Source organism: Dama dama, chromosome 30, assembly GCF_033118175.1.
Source record: "Dama dama isolate Ldn47 chromosome 30, ASM3311817v1, whole genome shotgun sequence".
NCBI lineage: Eukaryota > Metazoa > Chordata > Mammalia > Artiodactyla > Cervidae > Dama > Dama dama.
This window is the reverse complement of record NC_083710.1, coordinates 82,109,605-82,127,801: the sequence shown is the minus strand read 5'-3', so window position 1 is coordinate 82,127,801 and position 18,197 is coordinate 82,109,605. Positions and strand designations below refer to the sequence as shown.

Here is an 18,197-nt window from a genome sequence, read left to right as displayed (position 1 = left end):
CACTGAACCACTTACGGTGTTTAGCATTGCTCAGATCAGGTTTGTTCAAAACATCTTTCTTCATCTGTAATAGGTGGGCATAGAAGCAGTCTTGCAAACTGTTTCAAGCCAGGATCATAGGTAATATTTGTGAAGTACTTAACCACTAGTAGTCAATGAATGGTAACCTTTTCGTACCTCTTGGCTCAGACTTGGACTATTGAAACTAGATTAAAATCAGTGAAAAGAATGATTCAAAAATAAGTTTTTAGAAAAACTGCTTTTTTGCCCAAACAGATGATTCCCAATAGCGAAGATTCCTTGACCTGTGTACTCAGTTGCTCAGTCACCTCAGACCCTGTAACCCCATGGACTGTATGTAGCCCACCAGGCTCCTCTGTCCATGGGATTTCCCAGGCAACAGTACTGGAGTGGGTTGCTATTTCCTGGCTTGGAATTTTCCTGACCCGGGGATCTAATCTGCATTTCCTGTGTCACATAGATTCTTTACCCCTGCGACCTAGTTGCAACTAATTTTCTCTCAGTGCTAATCCTGATAAAGTACTTAGTTGCATTTCCTACAGATGTAAAATTATATGCAGAACTTTTGTTCCTAAATATATTTTGCAGGAATTAATATAATTACCTATTTGTGTCTCCCTCCACCCAACAGAGTAGATGGTAAAGTTACTGAAACCAACAACTGTTGACTGTTGTATAGCCCACTCTTTATATTTAGCAGGAATTCTATAAATATTGTGTAAATGACCACTTTCCCAGCCTCAGATCTAAATCTGCAGGGCATCTTGCAACCTATTGAATTTTCTCACAAGTCTGGCAAATGTTAGTTCAAATCCCATCAGAGCCATATTATAATCCTGAGGAATGGGCTGAATTGTGTCCTCCAAAATTCAAATGTTGAAGCGCTAAGCCCCAGTATCTCAGAATGTGACCGACTGGAAATTGGGCCTTCTTAAAGTTAAAATGAGGCCATTAGGGTAAGTTAATCAGCCTGACTGGTGTCCTTAAAAGAGGAAATTTGGACACCCAGACACTAAGGCTCTTTGCACAGAGGAAAAACCAAGTGAGGACAAAGGGAGACGGCAGCGACCTGCAAGCCAAGAAGGTTCAGGAAACCAAACCTTGGATCTTGACTTCTAGCCTCTGGAGCTATGAGAAAATAAACGTCTGCTGTGTAAGGTACCAATCTGTTGTTTTGTTTTGGTAGCCCCAGCAGACACAGCTAGGATCCTGGGCACATTTCTTCAGTGTTGAGAATCTGAATAAAATGGAGATGCCATTTCTCTTGTGCGGTTTCTCTGAGATCAGTGACTTCGCATGAAGCACCTAGTAGGTAGCGACACTCCCATTAGTTTGTTGAGTGAATGACGGAGGGGAGAGCACCATGAGTAAAACTGAAATACAGAATGTGATTGAATCATAGAGCACCTCGCCTGAATCCCTCTGGTGTCTGGGGGGTATTATAGCTGCTGCACCAGCTTGTCCTAGTGATGGGGCATTGTAGCAGGAAAAAGAACACTTTCAGGATTTGCTCTAAATGGAGTTACCTGAGAGCTAAGTAAAAACAAGTAGTCAGTGTGAGCATTTGAGTACTGTAAGTGCTTGTAAAACCAAAGCAACATTTCTTGGATACAAAATGTATTTTGGAAGGAACATCAACTGAGGAGTGTTCATTTGATTAATAAGGATTTGGTTCCTTTGGATGCTGTTTAAAGGGCTTCCCAGGTAGCACTAGTGGTAAATAACCTGCCTGCCAATGCAGAAGACATAAGAGATGCAGGTTCAATCTCTGGATCGGGAAGATCCCCTGGAGGAGGGCATGGCAACCCACTCCAGTATTCTTGCCTGGAGAATCCCATGGACAGAGGAGCCTGGTGGGCTATAGTCCATAGGGTCACAAAGAGTCAGACACTACTGAAGTGACTTAGCAACAGCAGCAGCAAAGGGCTCTCTATCAAGATTCTGACAGAATATACATTATATAGGATAGTAATAACAAGCACTTAAATAGCAATTCCTATCTAGAAAGCACTATTCAAAACACTTTACACATATTAACTTATTCTTCAAAACAGTTTGTAAGATAAGTACTATTATCCCCATTTTATCCAATGAGGAATTATGCACAAGAAAAACAATGTTAACTTGCCCAAGATGGTAACAGTTAGTTGGTAGCGAGCAAGTAATATGAACTTTCATTGCTTCTATGGAGACCCCTGAGAAAAACTGACCAAGAAATTATGACAGGAATGTTACCAATCTTCAAAGAGCAACGTGCAGTCACTTGCTTACAGATTCTGGAAAAGCAGTCCCTGTAAACCTCAGTGTGCTCCTCATAACTGCCAAACTTGTAAACCAAGTTATCAAGTGATCATGTATATTAAGTGTTGATTGTGGCCAATAGGCAATATGTATAAACTCATCCTCCTTTCCTAGATGTCACTGTGTTCTCTGTTTTATGTTGCATTCATCTCCATTTTTTACCAACCTCTTCTCTGAAATATTTGGCTGAGCTATATGAAATCAACCAGATTTGACCTCCAGAAATTACAGTTTCATTTGGTTCAAGCTAAAGAATTACATTTTCTATTTCCTGTTATAAAGTCTTACAAAAATCTAAAATTACAGACATATGCCTAGAGTCTCACTGATTATAAAAGTCAGAAGATGTTTCTTATGCTACTCAGGCAGAATTGACAAATTCTGTCATGTACTTCTGTCATATACTTCAAATTATAAGGCCATTCCATCCTTAAAAGTTCAAAACATTCACATGATTAAAAGTAGAAAACAAAACTTTATTGATGAAAACTTCTTAAAAGTTCCAATATGAAGTAACAAAATCAACAACCTACAAATCTCTTTCAGTCCTTTGCCTTTCAAGCAAAATATTCTCTTCAGAAAAATGCCCATTTCGTAATATCACCATCTGTAGGCTAGGAGTATCTGAGTGGATACATGGATATAAAATTCAAAAGAGAAGGAAATGAAAATATTTTCAAAATAAAAATCTGAACCCTTTCCTTGAGGTGTATTGCAATATGGTTACCAACAGATTCAGCACCTTGTAATAATCAAGTTACTGACTGGAGTCCTAGAACAGCCCCTGGAATGAAAGAACAAGAGATCCTAGTTGTTCATGAGTCACAGGTTGGCAGCAGAAGGAAAACTGGCAGAAACTGGACAGGAGCTCAGATACATGACATCCACACGTTCTGAACAATTACACACTCACTTCAAATAGCTAATAGTCTATATGGTTTTACAAAAGGAAAGAGCCTGGAATATGGATAGTTGCCCTCTGAGTGATGGGCAGTCCTCACGCATCCTTAATGCTTTTTTTTTATCAACACATGACTCCATCTTGGGGGACCAGTCAAATGTCAGATCTCATCTCAAAGGTTACCTTGGGTGTAGGAACTTCAGATGCCACTTGTTATTTTGTTGTTTTGGTCGCTAAGTCATGTCCAACCCTTTGCAACCCCATGGACTGTAGCCCGCCAGGCCCCTCTGTCCATGGGATTTCCCAGGCAAAAATACTGGAGTGGGTTGCCATTTCCATCTCCAGGGGATCTTCCGAAGCCAGGGATCAAACCCATGACTCTTGCATTGGCAGGTGGGTTCTTTACCACTGGGCCATCAGGGAGACACACTTGTTCATTCACTCTATCCCTAAACCAAGGTTTATTGTAGACTTATAGAAGTCTTTCAAGACCTAAAGTTCTTGTCAATATGAAACAACAACATACCAAGAAAGTCCAGAACACCTGAGTTGATGCACAAAGTCACCCATCTGCACCAGCAGAAAAGATCAGTGCCTGGAGTCTTTTCTCTTTTGCCTCTTTATTGAGAATCCTGAGAAAGTTAATCAGGAAAAATACGAGGCAGGCAAGATACCACTACACGTAAAAAGGAATTTCTAGACTCACTAAATTATTTGAAATGAGCTTTAACCACGAGAGAAAAACTAAAAGTCAACAGCCCCAATTTTTTTCAAAGGGCAGAGAGTGAGTACCTTAAATTTTGAACTTAGGAATAAAACTGCAACAAATATCTGGGGGTCAAGCCATGAGAAATCCCTTCATGCTTAAGTATTTCAAATCATGATGCTATTCAATGAAATTGTGTCTGATTTGTTTATATGTAATTTTATTGGACTTTGCAAAACAGTCCAGAATGTTCATATACTCTTAATTTTAAAAGGACAAAAAAAAAAAATCTGTGCTTATCTGTTTATATGTCTGAAATCACCCATCCTATTCATATACAAACTTATTTACCGGAGGAACTACAAGGTTATGCTTTGCCCCACAAGATCTGTTCCTATTTAACGTAGACTTAAAATCTCGTACTGCCTCAACGCAGTCCCGCCGCGACCAACTGTGTGCATGACATCCATCATAGGGACGCAGCGTGGTCACTCATTCCCCTCGTAATCACTGTAACCACGGTAGCCACTGTTCCTTCTCTCGTGGATACTGGACATCTTTTTCCACGTCGAGTCCTGATGGAAACCAGTACTGAAAGACCGGCCCAGGCGCCCGTGCTGCTTCTTGGAGATATTGTCCTCGCTCTCAGATTTGGCAATTCCCTGGGCATGTGTTGGAGGCTGTGATTCCTGTCTAATGGTTCCAAACGGAAAGTTCCAAAGGCCAAATCTTTGCCAGCTAAGTCTCTGGAATGCTATGATGCAATGCAAATTTCCTCCAACCTGAGAAGAAAAAAAAAAAAAAATGTTGGCTTCAGAAAACACTAGCAAACTAGTTATACTATACTATGTAGGTTCCAACGAATTGTGTTATTTTCCCTCCTTTGTGCGTGTGTGCTGTTGTGCTGACTTTGCGACCCCATGGACTGTAGCCAACCAGGCTCCTCTGTCCATAGGATTTCTTCCCGCAGTTACCTGCATCTAAATAGTATTTATCCTTTCCAACATCATCAGATCACACTACCCAGCATCTTTCCTGACCAGCTGCCTTTACAAAAATATAACAATGTCCACAGGAGCCAAGACCCCTTCCCCACCCCCTACACCTCTCTACCTCTCACACACGCTTGGCCCTCCCACGTTGCCTAATCCAAACACCAAGATCATTCCTCTTCCTCTCCTCGCTATGTGTTCTTTACATGTTAGTGGGATTATAGCAATGGGCTGTCTCCTCAACCCACAGAACATACCATTCCCTGAGAACGGCCCCCAGCGGCCTTGTTTGTAAACACGGCTCTGCCCCAAGGCCACAGTTAATGCCGGGGGAGTCAGCACCTGACTCAAGCTGGGCCAGGACTACAGAACTGGGCTGGAGGCAGGCCAGTCTCAGTCTAGACTGTTCTTCTGAAAGAGAGACCTAAGTTGAAAGGCGATGATCTTCAGGAAGCAAACAGAAAGACAGCTGAGAACGAGACAGAGTAGCTGCCTGCCCCTGACAACATTTCTGCCTGGCACCCAGCTGGACGTCTTGCCTTTTTTAAATTAGAAGATAATTACTTTACAATACTGTGGTGGTTTCTGCCATACCTCAACATGAGTCGGCCACAGCTATACATAGGTCCCCTCCCTTTTGAACGTCCCTCCCGCCTCCCACCCACGGACCACCCCTCTAGGTTGTCACAGAGCACCGGCTTTGGGTTCCCTGCAGCATACAGCAAATTCCCACCAGCTGTCTATTTTACATATGGCAATGTATGTGTTTCAGTGCTGCTCTCTCAAATCATCCCACCCTCTCCTTCCTCCACTCTGTCCAAAAGTCTTTTCTTTATGTCTGTCTCCTTTGCTGCCTTGCATGTAGAATCATCAGTTCTACCTTTCTATATTCCATATATATGTGTTAGTATACTATATTTGTCTCTTTCTGACATACTTTATTCTGTATAAAAGGCTCTAGGTTCATCTACTTCATTAGAACTGACTCAAATGCATTTCTTTTTATAGCTGAGTAATATTCCATTGTGTATATGCACCATAACTTCTTTACCCATTCATCTGTCAATGGACATCTAGGTTGCTTCCATGTCCTAGCTATTGTAAATTTCCTTTTAAAGACACGTGTGTGTCCTCAATTTTCACTTTTTGGTCTAAAACGGTATGAACTGGGTTTCTGTTATTTACAACCTAGAGTGCTGAGTAAAATTACTGCATTTTGGCCAGTCGAGAAATACTTTCTCACACAGTGGTATTCTTACCTTCTTTGTCTTTCGATACTGCAGTCCCCTCTCTAAGTGCCGGATATCTAGATATTCTGGATTTTGAGTGTTTAGATCAGTAACAATATCTGCCCATCTATTGTTAAGGAAGAATAAAGCACAATTTTCTTTAAGTTCAAAATACTTTTAAAAAGTAATGGAACTTTTCACGTGAGTAACTTGCTACAACAGTACCATGGCATCACTTCTCCCATCAGAGGATGATTTCATCTATTAGGTTTCCATAAATCCTCTTTTTAATGACAGTTCTCTTTATCCAACTAATGCCAAGGTTAAAAATGGTTACTCTCCATATGAAATAAAAATATATGTGGATGTTAAGTGACATCCTGCAGGCTAGTGTGGAAACAGTCCATATTTTCTTTTTAATTGGAGTCAAGTATATTTTCAAAAGTTTTATAAGTTAGTATGCCTTTATTCACAAACAACATGATTGATGGTGTAGAAAATCCAAAACAATTACAAATTGCTTTGTATTGCAAATCTGTTACTAGAACTAACAACTGAATTTGATAAAGGTGTAAGATTTAAGGCCTATATAGAAAAATCCATTGTATTTTTGTACACTATGAGAAAATAATTGAGATAAGATATTTTTTAAATGAGCTTACAGGAACAATATTCAATATTGTAATAACCTATAATGGGAAATAATTTGAAAAAAAAAATATATATATATAACTGAATCACTTTACTGTACACCTAAAACTCACAAAACATTGTAACTCAACTATTACTTCAACTAAATCAATTTACAACAGCATCAAAAAATATACACACTTAGGAAAAATTTTTAACAAAATATATATAAAACTCTATGCTGAGAAATACCATTGCCAAGAGAAATTAAAGCTCTATTTAAGTGGAGATAAAGTCTGTGTTTATAAAGAGAAGACTCCACATTATTCAGATGTAATGCTCCCCAAACTAAACTATGGATTCTATGGATTCTAATCTAATTAAAATCCCAACAGGCTTTTTTAGCAGAAATTGAGAAAAAGTGGAGAGGGAGGGGTTAACATACTTTTTACAGTGAATAGCAGGATGTTTTCTACTTGATTCTCCAATTAAGATCCAATATTCTACTTCCTGTGGTGTGAGGGGACCCCTGCTAGATATAAAATACATTCACAGTAAGCTTCATAAAGTCATTCACTCCCTTGAAAATATTACTTTAATTATATACTGATAAAACATATACTGAGGTTTATGCAGAAATAGCATTCATTAGCCTAGAATAGAACTGAAGTTAAGGTTTGAACAAAACTCCAAAGGCCATTAAAGAGGAAGCATAAATTAGAGTAGGGTTTGAACCCTTGTTACAAAATGCTTTTGTTTACTTGCTAAGTCGTGTCTGACTCTTTTGAGACCCCATGGACTGTAGCCCACCAGATTCCTCTGTCCGTGGTATTCTCCAGGCAAGAATACTGGAGTGGGCTGCCACTTCCTTCTCCAGGGGATCTTCCCGACCCAGGGATGGAATCCACCTCTCCTGCATTTCAGGCAGATTCTTTACCACTGAGCCACCAGGGAATGCTGAGAAAAGCCTAATAAACCAAACAAAATTCTGCAAAAGATTAAGCTACAGTGTTTAAAAGGATAGTCTTACTTGGTGTAAGGAAAGAAAATCATCAAGTCTTCCAATGTCTAATGAACCAAATATTTCATAAATGCTTTCAACAATATATTTTCCTGGTAAAGTATGCACATAAAATATAAAAATACTTACTTATATGCTTTATTTGCCTTAACAGGGGTTGCTTCAAAGCCAATTGGACAAAAATAATGATTTTGGCAATGATAGATATAAGCTAATGATTCATCTTTCAATCCATGAGTTAACTTCGACAAGGCCCCAGAAGCTACAAAAAAGCAAAAACAAACCAACTGAGGGACCATAATGCACTGTCTATGCTTTATACAAACAATTAGTTAAGGACTCAAAGGCAGAAGAGACATTACTTGGTACAAATGGACATTGCTGCGGAAAAAATGAGTAACTATTGATAGATTTTAATTAATGGATTTCAATTTTACCCTTTAGATTGAAATTCAGATAAACTGAATAGCAAACTAAATAACTGAAATATGTCCTTGATTACCAAAACCTTCAAATAACACACATGCTTGTCTACAAAAGTTAATACTTGGTATATATAGCAAGGGTCTCAACTTCTCTGCTTGTACACATCTGTCACTAGAAATTTCTAAGTAAGAATGTCCATGATAAGCATGTTTGTTTATAAACTATGTATATTGACTACTAATATAAAAGATACACAAAAATAGGAATTTTTAATTAGATTAAAATGTGGACATTCTAATACATTCTTCTCAGACCACGGTGATCACTCTGCATAGCTGTCATATGCAAACATCCCAATTTGAAAACCACTGAAGTATATGGACAAATACAAACTCCAAACAAGTTCCAAAGATGAAAACTTTCTCCCATTAAGACACATTACAATCCTTTCTACAAAAATCACCCAAATTAGAGGAACAGTTTTCACAAGCCAAGTGGTAAGAACATCTTTATAGAGACTGGCTGGTGAACATCTTTATAGAGACTGGCTGGTGAACATCTTTATAGAGACTGGCATCCTCTTATAACTGCTTCTCCTTGTATCTTTCCGATGGCTGCATGAATTAGTTACAAAGTAATTTCAGAAGTATTACATAAGAAAACAGTCTTTACCACCACTCAATACTTAAAGCCATTAACTGAAGTTTCATTAACTTGCATCTCCTGGAAGAAGCTAAATTATTCATGAACAAATAGCGCATTAAGATGGGAAATCCTAAAAATGGTTGAAGTAGAAGAAAACTTGCAAGTTATGGCTTTTCTGATGGACTTCCTGGCCACTGAAATAGCTGAAGCCCAAGAACAGCTGGTCAATGGCTGTAACAGAGCCAAGAAGGTGGGTGCCCACTCCCAACCACCACAGATACACACAACTTGTGAGCTCCATGGACACCATAACATTTCTGTCTTAAACTCTTTCTCCAAGGTTTTTTCAGCTAGGAGATTTTTACTCATAGACTCACCATAGATTTTTACTCCATTATGTGCATTCCTGCATGCAAGGTAATCTTTTCTACTACCACCTCTATTTCATAATGATAAATAAGTCTTTCTGCTGTTTTGGGCTGAGTTCCCTAGACAAACTAAAAACTGACACCCAAGGACAGGTCTAAATGAAGAATTCTAAGAACTAAAATCCAGAAGATGCTCAGTATTTCATTTCCATAGCTGAACTTGATCGTAGATATATTCCAGAATAGTAAGCAAATGTAAATAGGTTTGGACTCTTCATAAATCCAGTAAATACTAAAGATTCTTACACACATAACTGGCTTAGGAAGAACTCTTGAAATCTGTCAGACTGTGAAAATGCCAAATAAAAAGTTACCCCAGATAACTAAAACTTCCTGTGAAAGAACTTTATTGTAACTTTTTAATGGAAATCTTTATTTCACACTTCCCTCCTTAAGTCAAATATAATCCAAAACAGTTGATTTCCTTATTGTGATTATGAATAGGAGTCACATTAATGTCTGGAATATATTCAGGGGCAAATGAGATAGGAATGAAAGCTTGCCCTCGTTAATATTCATATTATTTCATCTGCTACAAATACTCTTAGACTATGTCCTCGTTTTCCAGAGGACACGAGGTGGGTTTTCTTCTATGGAGTAATGATCATGCTACTTGGGTATGTCTTTTGTTATTATTTCAAAGTACATGACAACGTTCTGATGGACTTAGATTGTTGTTCAGTCACTAAGTCTTGTCTGACTCTTTGCGACCCCGTGGACTGTAGCCCTCCAGGCTCCTCTGTCCCTGGGATTCTCCAGGCAAGAATACTGGAGTGGGTTGCCATTTCCTTCTCCAGGGCATCTTCCTGACTCAGGGATCGAACCTGGGTCTCCTGCACTGCAGGCAGATTGTTTACCAGCTGAGCCACCAGGGAAGCCCTGGATCAGGGCACTACCCTTGCTGCTACTCAGCTCTGTCACTGGAGCTGAAGGCAGCCACGGACAGAAACAGCCACGGGCCATGTGGAAGCAAATGGATATGTCTATGTGCCAATAAAACTCTATTTATAAAATGGGCTGCGTGCTCAGGGGCTGTTGTTTGCTGACCTCTAATTCAGATCAGTAATATTCAGATTTATTTTGACATGGAACTCCTTCCGCAAGGAAAGTTTACATGCCAGGCCAGTTTATAAAAAGAATCAAAGCTGTTACTGTGGCCCAAAAGGAGGGAGGGAATCTATGGGCTCACCCCTCTCCCCTCACCAGCCCTGAGGCACCGCCATAGAATTCCCAGGACTCAGCTGAGCACAGAATGAAAACTCACTGCGTTTCCTGTCAATGGAAGACCATACTCCTGATAAAGAAGCAGGATAGCACCTCTTTAGAAAGGCAACAGCGTATGTGCATGCTAAGACACTTCATTTGTGTCTGACTCTTTGTGACCCCATGGACTGTAGCCCGCCAGGCTCCTCTGACCATGGGATTCTCCAGGCAAGAATACTAGAGTGGGTTGCCATGCCCTCCTCCAGGGATCTTCCTGACCCAGGGATCAAACCCGTGTCTCTTACGTCTCCTACATTGCCAGGCTTTATCACTAGCACCACCTGGGAAGTCCAGAAAGGCCACAGCAGTAGTTCTCAAACCTGAGCAGGAAGGGCTTGTTAAATAACAGATTTCTAATACCTACCCCCTCAGTGACTGACCCAGTAGATCTGGAGTGGGGACCAATAATTTGCATGTCTAACATGTTACCAGGTGATGCTGATATTCATCCAGGCATCACATCTCGAGAGCCACTGGTCTAAGGTTAACAGGAAATTTTTTTGCACTCAATTCAGGAAGCAAATTAATGAACAGCTACCAACTATTGGGTTAGCCAAAAAGTTCGTTCAGGCCTTTCTGTAAGCTGTATCATGACAGTTTCTGTAACAGGAAAACCTGAATTGTTTGGCCAACCCAATATATCAGGAACCATAAGGAAACAAAAGACAAGGAATGCAGAGTACCTCAAGCTGCCCTCGTAGAGAAGATAAAAGAGGTGACTTGGAAATAGGGTGGAAAAAATGCCATTAAAAAATGGGGGTGTAATTCAAAGGAGAAAGAGCACCTTGGGTTTAAGGAATCAAGAAGGGGGTGGCATTCAGGACAGAATAAAATCAAGTGGCAGGATTCTGACAACCCAGACAGAGGAAGGGGCGTGTGGAGAAAACCACACTACTGCACGGGAGGGGGATAGGGAAGAGCACATCATCTGGTCCAGAAGGGAGGGCACCCCCAGAAATGCAGGGTGAGGTCAGAAAAAGGTCACCTGCTGAAAAAAAAAGACAGTAAACACAGCACTTAGTACATTAAGGCAGTCATCCAAGACAGTGATGCTACCCAGAGATGGTAACTAAATTCAGACTGATGTGGAGTCTAAACCAGAGGATATCAAGAATCTGAAACTTCAGCGACAAAGCAGCCACTACCAAATGCAGAGCCACGATGCAGATGGTGTAGAGAAAGCAGAACGAAACTACCAGAATGTGCTGGCCCACTGGCCCCTGGGGGGCGGTGTGTGTCCTGAGCAGCCATTGAGAAAACGCTGGTGCCTTTGATACTATATTTCTCACTCTCAGTTAATATATTAGCATTCTGATATTCTGTGAGCTTGCTGAGAAAGAGTCTATTCTATAAGAACAGAACTCCAGAGAACTCTAAAAGAACTTATCAAAATGTATTTTTATACCTTCAAAGACAAGAAACAGATTCTGTAATCTAGCAACACAGTATCATCCTGCAAGGTTCTTAGACCCCTGAATCTTCTAAATTCAACTGGTACATGCAGGACAGTATTGAAAGACCAATCTGCTCTCACCTGGGATGGTGCTAAGGACCTTATGCTTTCAGCAAGCTACAGAGTCCCCAGAGTAGGAAAGGATATATTAGTGCCACACACAGAAAAGATTGATCCGATCTTGTGTCGAATATGAACTGGAGAAAACCAGAAGATGAGGAAAACAGAATATCAATGCACAGTCCACTCAAGAAGCACTAGGACACTGCAGTTAACCGGTAGCAAGGGCCAGGGTGAGCGTATACACGAGTTACATCGGGATAGGGCAAAGGAGTCTACTAGAAGAATAAAAACAAAGTACGTGAATGTTAGTGTAATTTTCAAGCTAGCTATAAAAAACAAATGAATCTAGATGTTCCTGGCACAAAAGCTGGTAACTAAGAGAACCAACAGTTTGACATTTTACTCTAATAAGTAATAGTAATAGGAAGTGAATAACAATAAGTGAACCAATAGTTTGACATTAATGTTGACAACTTCTGGCACAAAATTTTTGAGTCATTATTAAATACAGCTCTTAAAAAATGCTTCAACTCAAAAACAACAACAACCAAAAAAAAAATGCTTCAACTCATATTCACAGTCAAATTTGTTACTTTTTGTTAAAATTCCTGGATTTTGCTTTTATTCCATGAGTGAGGGCTTCCCAGGTGGTTCAGTAGGAAAGAATCCGCCTTCCAATTCAAGAGACGCAGGTTCAATCCCCGGGTCCGGAAGCTCCCCTGGAGAAGGAAATGGCAACCCACTCCAGTATTCCTGCCCGAGAAATCCCACGGACAGTGAAACCTGGCAGGCCACAGTCCATGAGGTTGCAGAGTTGGACATGACTGAGCGTGCACAAGCTCAGTTCACATTTCCTGAAGGCCCACAAGAAATGAGCATGTCAACCAGAAAAGAGGGAGTTCCAAAATCTAAGAAGTGTAGTCACCAGGAAAATGTAAAGCCTGTTGAAGAAAACAGGCCTGAGAGTCCTTAAAAATAATCTAGGCATCGGACTTCCCTGGTGGCCCAGTGGTTAGGACTCCGAGCTGGCACTTCAGGGAGTGTGCGCTCAATCTCTGGCTGGGGAACTGGGATCCCACATGCTATGCCACAGGGCACCCCACAAAAAAAATCTAAACAAATAAAAGATACATTTCAAAGTATTTTTTTTAAACGCACACTAACAACTGGCCATGGTTTTCACTACTGAATATCCCAGAGACAAACAAGAAAAGCCTATCTCTGCAACTCGGTCTTCTACAATGAGATGGAACAGGAACGACTTCTGCTCAACACAGGTTAACACTCTCCACTGGGAATACAATCAGAAGTCCCAAGGGTCACATGGGTAAAGTCAGAGGGCACACGACTAAAGCGACTTAGCAGCAGCAGCATCATACTTAGAATCAAAGGGCTACTGAGGGAAGTCCCTATGACCGAGGCACTGGGCAGACACATTAAAAAAGATGCAACTTCATATAAGGCTGCACATCCCAAATGCCAAGCAACAGACAAAAATGACCAGTATTACAGAAATTAAGAGGAACCCGAGTGTCAGACATAAGGCAGGGCTTGCTAAGGACCATTGAGGCTGGAAGAGGAAGATCAAGGGGGACGTGGATCAGTTATCCTTCAGGAAAACACATGTAGAAAAAGAGACAGTGAGGAGTCAAGTCTTGTAATAGGGAAACTGAAAACAAGAACAAAACTGAGAAAATACAGTATTGAAATTTATTTGAAGAAATTATAGCAACAATTCCTCTCCAAGGAGGGATGGAGAGAAGAGCTTCTTCCTTGAGGGAAAAACGCTGATGTGTGTTGCAAAGTCTATCCTCTCTTAGTTTTTCATTGCCTGATCAATTACTGAGAGAGGCTGTGTTGACAGCCACCATGGAAAGAGAAAAAATTATTAACACAACATTTCAGGCTTCCCTTTTCACAGAGAAAGGAAAGGAAAGTGAAGTTACTCAGTCGTGTCCGACTCTTTGTGACCCCATGGACTGTAGCCTACCAGGCTCTTCCGTCTGTGGAATTTTCCAGGCAAGAATACTGGAGTGGGTTGCCATGTCCTTCTCCAGGGGATCTTCCCGACCCAGGGATCGAACCCAGGTCTCCTGCATTGCAGGCAGACGCTTTACCATCTGTGCCACCAGGGAAACTCCATGGAGAAAGGCCCCCTGCAACTGCACAGAGTTCAATCAGTAAGAATAAAATTAACATTTATTGAGTCCTTACTCGTTCAAGCAAGGGACTAAGTATATTATAAATATGTCTCCTTTTATCTTCACAGGGACCCTGTGGGGTGGAAGTATGGAGACAAGGTCTACACTGGCTCAGTAAGATAACAGTCTACACTGGTTCAGCGAAGGAGAGTTTGAGCGCCTCGTTCAGATCACAGAACCAGCATGTGCAGAAACCAATATGCAGACTCCAAGTCTGCCTGACTCACAAGCAGCTTGATACACCTGCGAAAAGGCAACAGAAATAGACCCTACTTATTTACTGTTACTCTGTGTTCAGTCCTTGATCTTGGTAAACCAGGTACTCTCTCTGCAGACAAAGACTTTGCTTGAGCAGACTTCAGTTTGATTTCGTACGCACGCAGCAGGAAGCGGCAGCTTGCAGCAAGCAGTAGCAAGTGCTCGCTGAAAACAGAGGCTCAGCTTCTCAGACCCAGACTCCTAACCGCTGGGCCACAGGAGCCAGCAGTTAGGGCTAAGGTTCCTAGGCTTGCCTGCCTAGTCAGGAACAAATTCAGGCGAGCAGGCAGAAGATAAAGAGTAAAGTAAAAAGTTTATTGAAAGGAAAAGTACATGGGGAAAGGCACATGGGCAAACTCAGAGAGTGGTGCCTTTGGGAAGTTAAAATCCTTTATAAAGGGGCGGTTTTCCAGATCTATGTCTTCCCTCAGGCCAATCACCTTGCTTTGTCCCCCTCCCCACCCCCACCCCGCCCCAGTTAATATGTCTCAGGACGCTCCCCTGGGGTGTGCACACACACCCTAGCCAAGATGGATCTCAAAGTGAAGGCTTCTGGGAGGAGCACGACTGATTATGGCCTGGAATTATCTTCTTACTTTTGACTCCAAGGAGCCTTTCTGCGCATGGGTAGTGTCTCCCTTATCAGACAAGGTTTTTTCCTTTCTTTGTCCTGGCCATGATTATTCCCTTGAGGTAAGAGACAAAGACTGGCTATAATATCCTGTTTCTCATTGGGTGTAAATTCCTCAACGGGAGCCCAGCTGTCCTTGATGTCAAGAAATGCAAAGAGGAAGCTGACTGACTATAAATTCCCCAACCTGGAGCCCACCTATATCCCACCTCAAGTAAGGCATTGCTGAGCCTTCTCAGCTGGGCTTGGACCTTGGGCTTCTGTGTCCATCCTGGCTGAATCCAGTTTTAGCAAAAATTCTGCCAAAGTCAGTTGAGAGAGAATCCCCAACCTGGATACCAGATCAAGGTCCTTATCCTTCACTCTTAAAGCCGAACCCTTAGACTGCCTGAGATAAGACCTGTTAGACCGGTTCAGCAAGGACCCTTGATGTCTCTTCTTAATAACCTTCCATCCATGGAACCCTCACTTTCAGAGTTGGTTTGTTGTTCCAGGCTGAGCCTGATTGCTCTCCCATGACCCAGTTCCCCATTACAACAGTCTTCAATAGTATTCCTTACCCTTTTGACACGTGTCAGAAGAACATTTTCTTTAACACTGTGTGGTAGGTTTCTGATTGTAAAGTCAAAAGGTGATTATGAAATTTTTAAAATGGAAATGTTCAAATAATGCAAATTATTTAACTAGCACATAACTAACACAATCCTTAGGATCGACTGCATTATTCTCTGTAACAACCAAGACCCTTTTATAACAGAACTGTGTCACTTTCACAGTCCGTTGTCCTGTTGTTCCACATTAGTACGCCAGTCTAACATCAAATATTCTAAAATCCTTGCATTCCCTTTCAGGAAGAGGAACTCCAAATTCCATGCTGCTTCCGCAAAGGATTTTAGTAGCAGCAAGCTCTCTCTCTCTCTCTCTCTCACACACACACACACACACACCCCCCATGGGCCCAAAAAACACAGCGTGCTAAAGCAGTGTTTATGACATGCCATAAAGTTTTAAAAGTTCTACATTCGAAGAGGAAAAGAACTAAAAGATATTAAACTGTATATCAAAAAGTACCCTATATATTACCATCAATATTATCTATTATGATTTCCTCTTAGATAGAGTGATAGACTGTATTTAGAGTTTACAGCATATCCCATGAATCAAAACCAATCTTTGAGATGAATCCTAAAGCATATACCTGTGTGTGTGTGTGTGTGTGTGTGTGTGTAAATCTTCTATGTATTTACTTACCAGTTTCTCCAGCTGTTTTATTCTTCCCATGAGGCTTATATAGAACATATGAGCATCCTTTTACATGGAAGTGGTCGTTAATTTGTCTAAACCACCTGAAAAATAACAAGAAGACTCACTCAGCAACAATTCCATAACAAAGAAAGTGCTATTCCAATTTCAGGAAATTCAGGCAGAGCCCAAGTCTGGCATATCTATCAGAAGTTGGGTTTGAACAGTTAGATACATGGTTTACTATCAATGCACACCTACAAAATTATTATTTTGCAGAACTAGAAATAAGGTCTTCCTCTAAGCATGATCTTCATACCTCATAAGTGTCGTGTTTCCAGTGAAGGGACCGAACCTAATATCTTCAAATGGAGGCTGAAAACCCAAAATGTGTAAAGCTTCTTCTTGGGTGATGGATGGAAGACTACAAAAGAAATATGGCCTTTAATTTGACAATTTCCATCATATGCAAATGCAACCTGTCCCAGTGTTACTATGTCTGTCTCATTTGCAAACAGTTTTACTAACATTTAAAACTTTTATCTTATCAAAAACAATGCATGCATATATTTTTAGCTAAAAGGTTTCAAACAAAATATGGCAGTTTTCCCCCAATTTCTAAAAATTCTGTTCTTAAAAATCTTCCATTATAGGGACTTCCCTGGCAGTCCAGTGGTTAAGAATCCACCTGCAATGCAGGGGATGTGCGTTCAATCCCTGGTCAGGGAACTAAGATCCCACATTCTGCAGGACAACTAAGTCTGCATCACAACTAGGACCCAATGCAAACAATAAATAAATACATTTTTTAAAAAAGAATATTTTTAAAAATCTTTCATTATTCTATATTTCAAAATCTTCCATTATAGCAAAAGCAACACCAAGTAACTTCTCAATTTGGAGTTTAGAGATAGTAATCAATTATCATACTTACTTTCCAGCTCCCATTGTGCTATATAAGAAATTCCAACAAGAAACTAATGAGGAGATGCCACAAGAAGTCTTATATTGTGGTCGGCTTATGCAGTACCTGAAAAAATAAAAGACTGCTTTCTTCACTTGAATAAACACAAAATACACACACAGAAACAGAACACTCATGGCAACTCAGCGTGTTAGCATAATGAAAACTTTGATCATTTAAACCAATGTTAAATATTTATTCACTTAAAGTATTTTCATATTTGTTAAACACATTATCAATGCATAACTGGCTCAAGTGGTAAAGAACACTCCTACCAATGCAGGAGCTCAGAAGATGCAGGTTCAATCCCTGGGTCAGGAAGATCTCCTGGAAGAGGAAATGGTAACCTACTGCAGTATTCTTACCTGGAAAATCCCATGAAGAGAGAGGCCTGGAGGGCTTTAGTCCACAGGATTGCAAAGAGTTGTACACAACTGAGCATGCATGCATTATAAATGCATAACAATAAATCACGCTTTTTAAGAATGATGGCTAAGTACGACTAGTTAAAGTGAATATCACCCAGACAAATGGAAAAAAAATTACAGATATATAAATTTAGATGTCAACTCCTAAAATTTCAAAGCAAACTCCTAGTTGAGCTACATGTATGACTATTTGCAACTTCAGCCATAGGAATTTATTATATTGTCTGGATATTAATCCCGTATCAGATACATGATCTGCAAACGTTTTCCCCCACCTTGTAGGCTGCCTTTTCACTTTATTGATTGTTTCCTTTGGTGCACAGAAATGTTTAAGTTTGATGTAGTCCCATTTGTCTATTTTTGTCTTTGTTACCTGTGCTTTTGGTGTCATAAT

At 40.5% G+C, this 18,197-nt stretch overlaps 1 protein-coding gene across 1 annotated transcript in view; it reads right to left on the bottom strand.

Annotated features, from left to right (window-relative positions):
• Positions 1-18,197, bottom strand: part of ERCC5 (ERCC excision repair 5, endonuclease) — a 61,497-nt gene that overhangs the window by 28,755 nt on the left and 14,545 nt on the right. The window contains exons 4-10 of the mRNA XM_061133384.1: positions 17,346-17,441; positions 16,731-16,835; positions 16,421-16,515; positions 7,931-8,063; positions 7,226-7,312; positions 6,181-6,277; positions 4,480-4,711 (exon numbers count right to left, since the gene is read on the bottom strand). Coding sequence (XP_060989367.1) covers positions 4,480-4,711; positions 6,181-6,277; positions 7,226-7,312; positions 7,931-8,063; positions 16,421-16,515; positions 16,731-16,835; positions 17,346-17,441 — 845 coding nt within the window. The remainder of the gene's footprint in view (positions 1-4,479; positions 4,712-6,180; positions 6,278-7,225; positions 7,313-7,930; positions 8,064-16,420; positions 16,516-16,730; positions 16,836-17,345; positions 17,442-18,197) is intronic.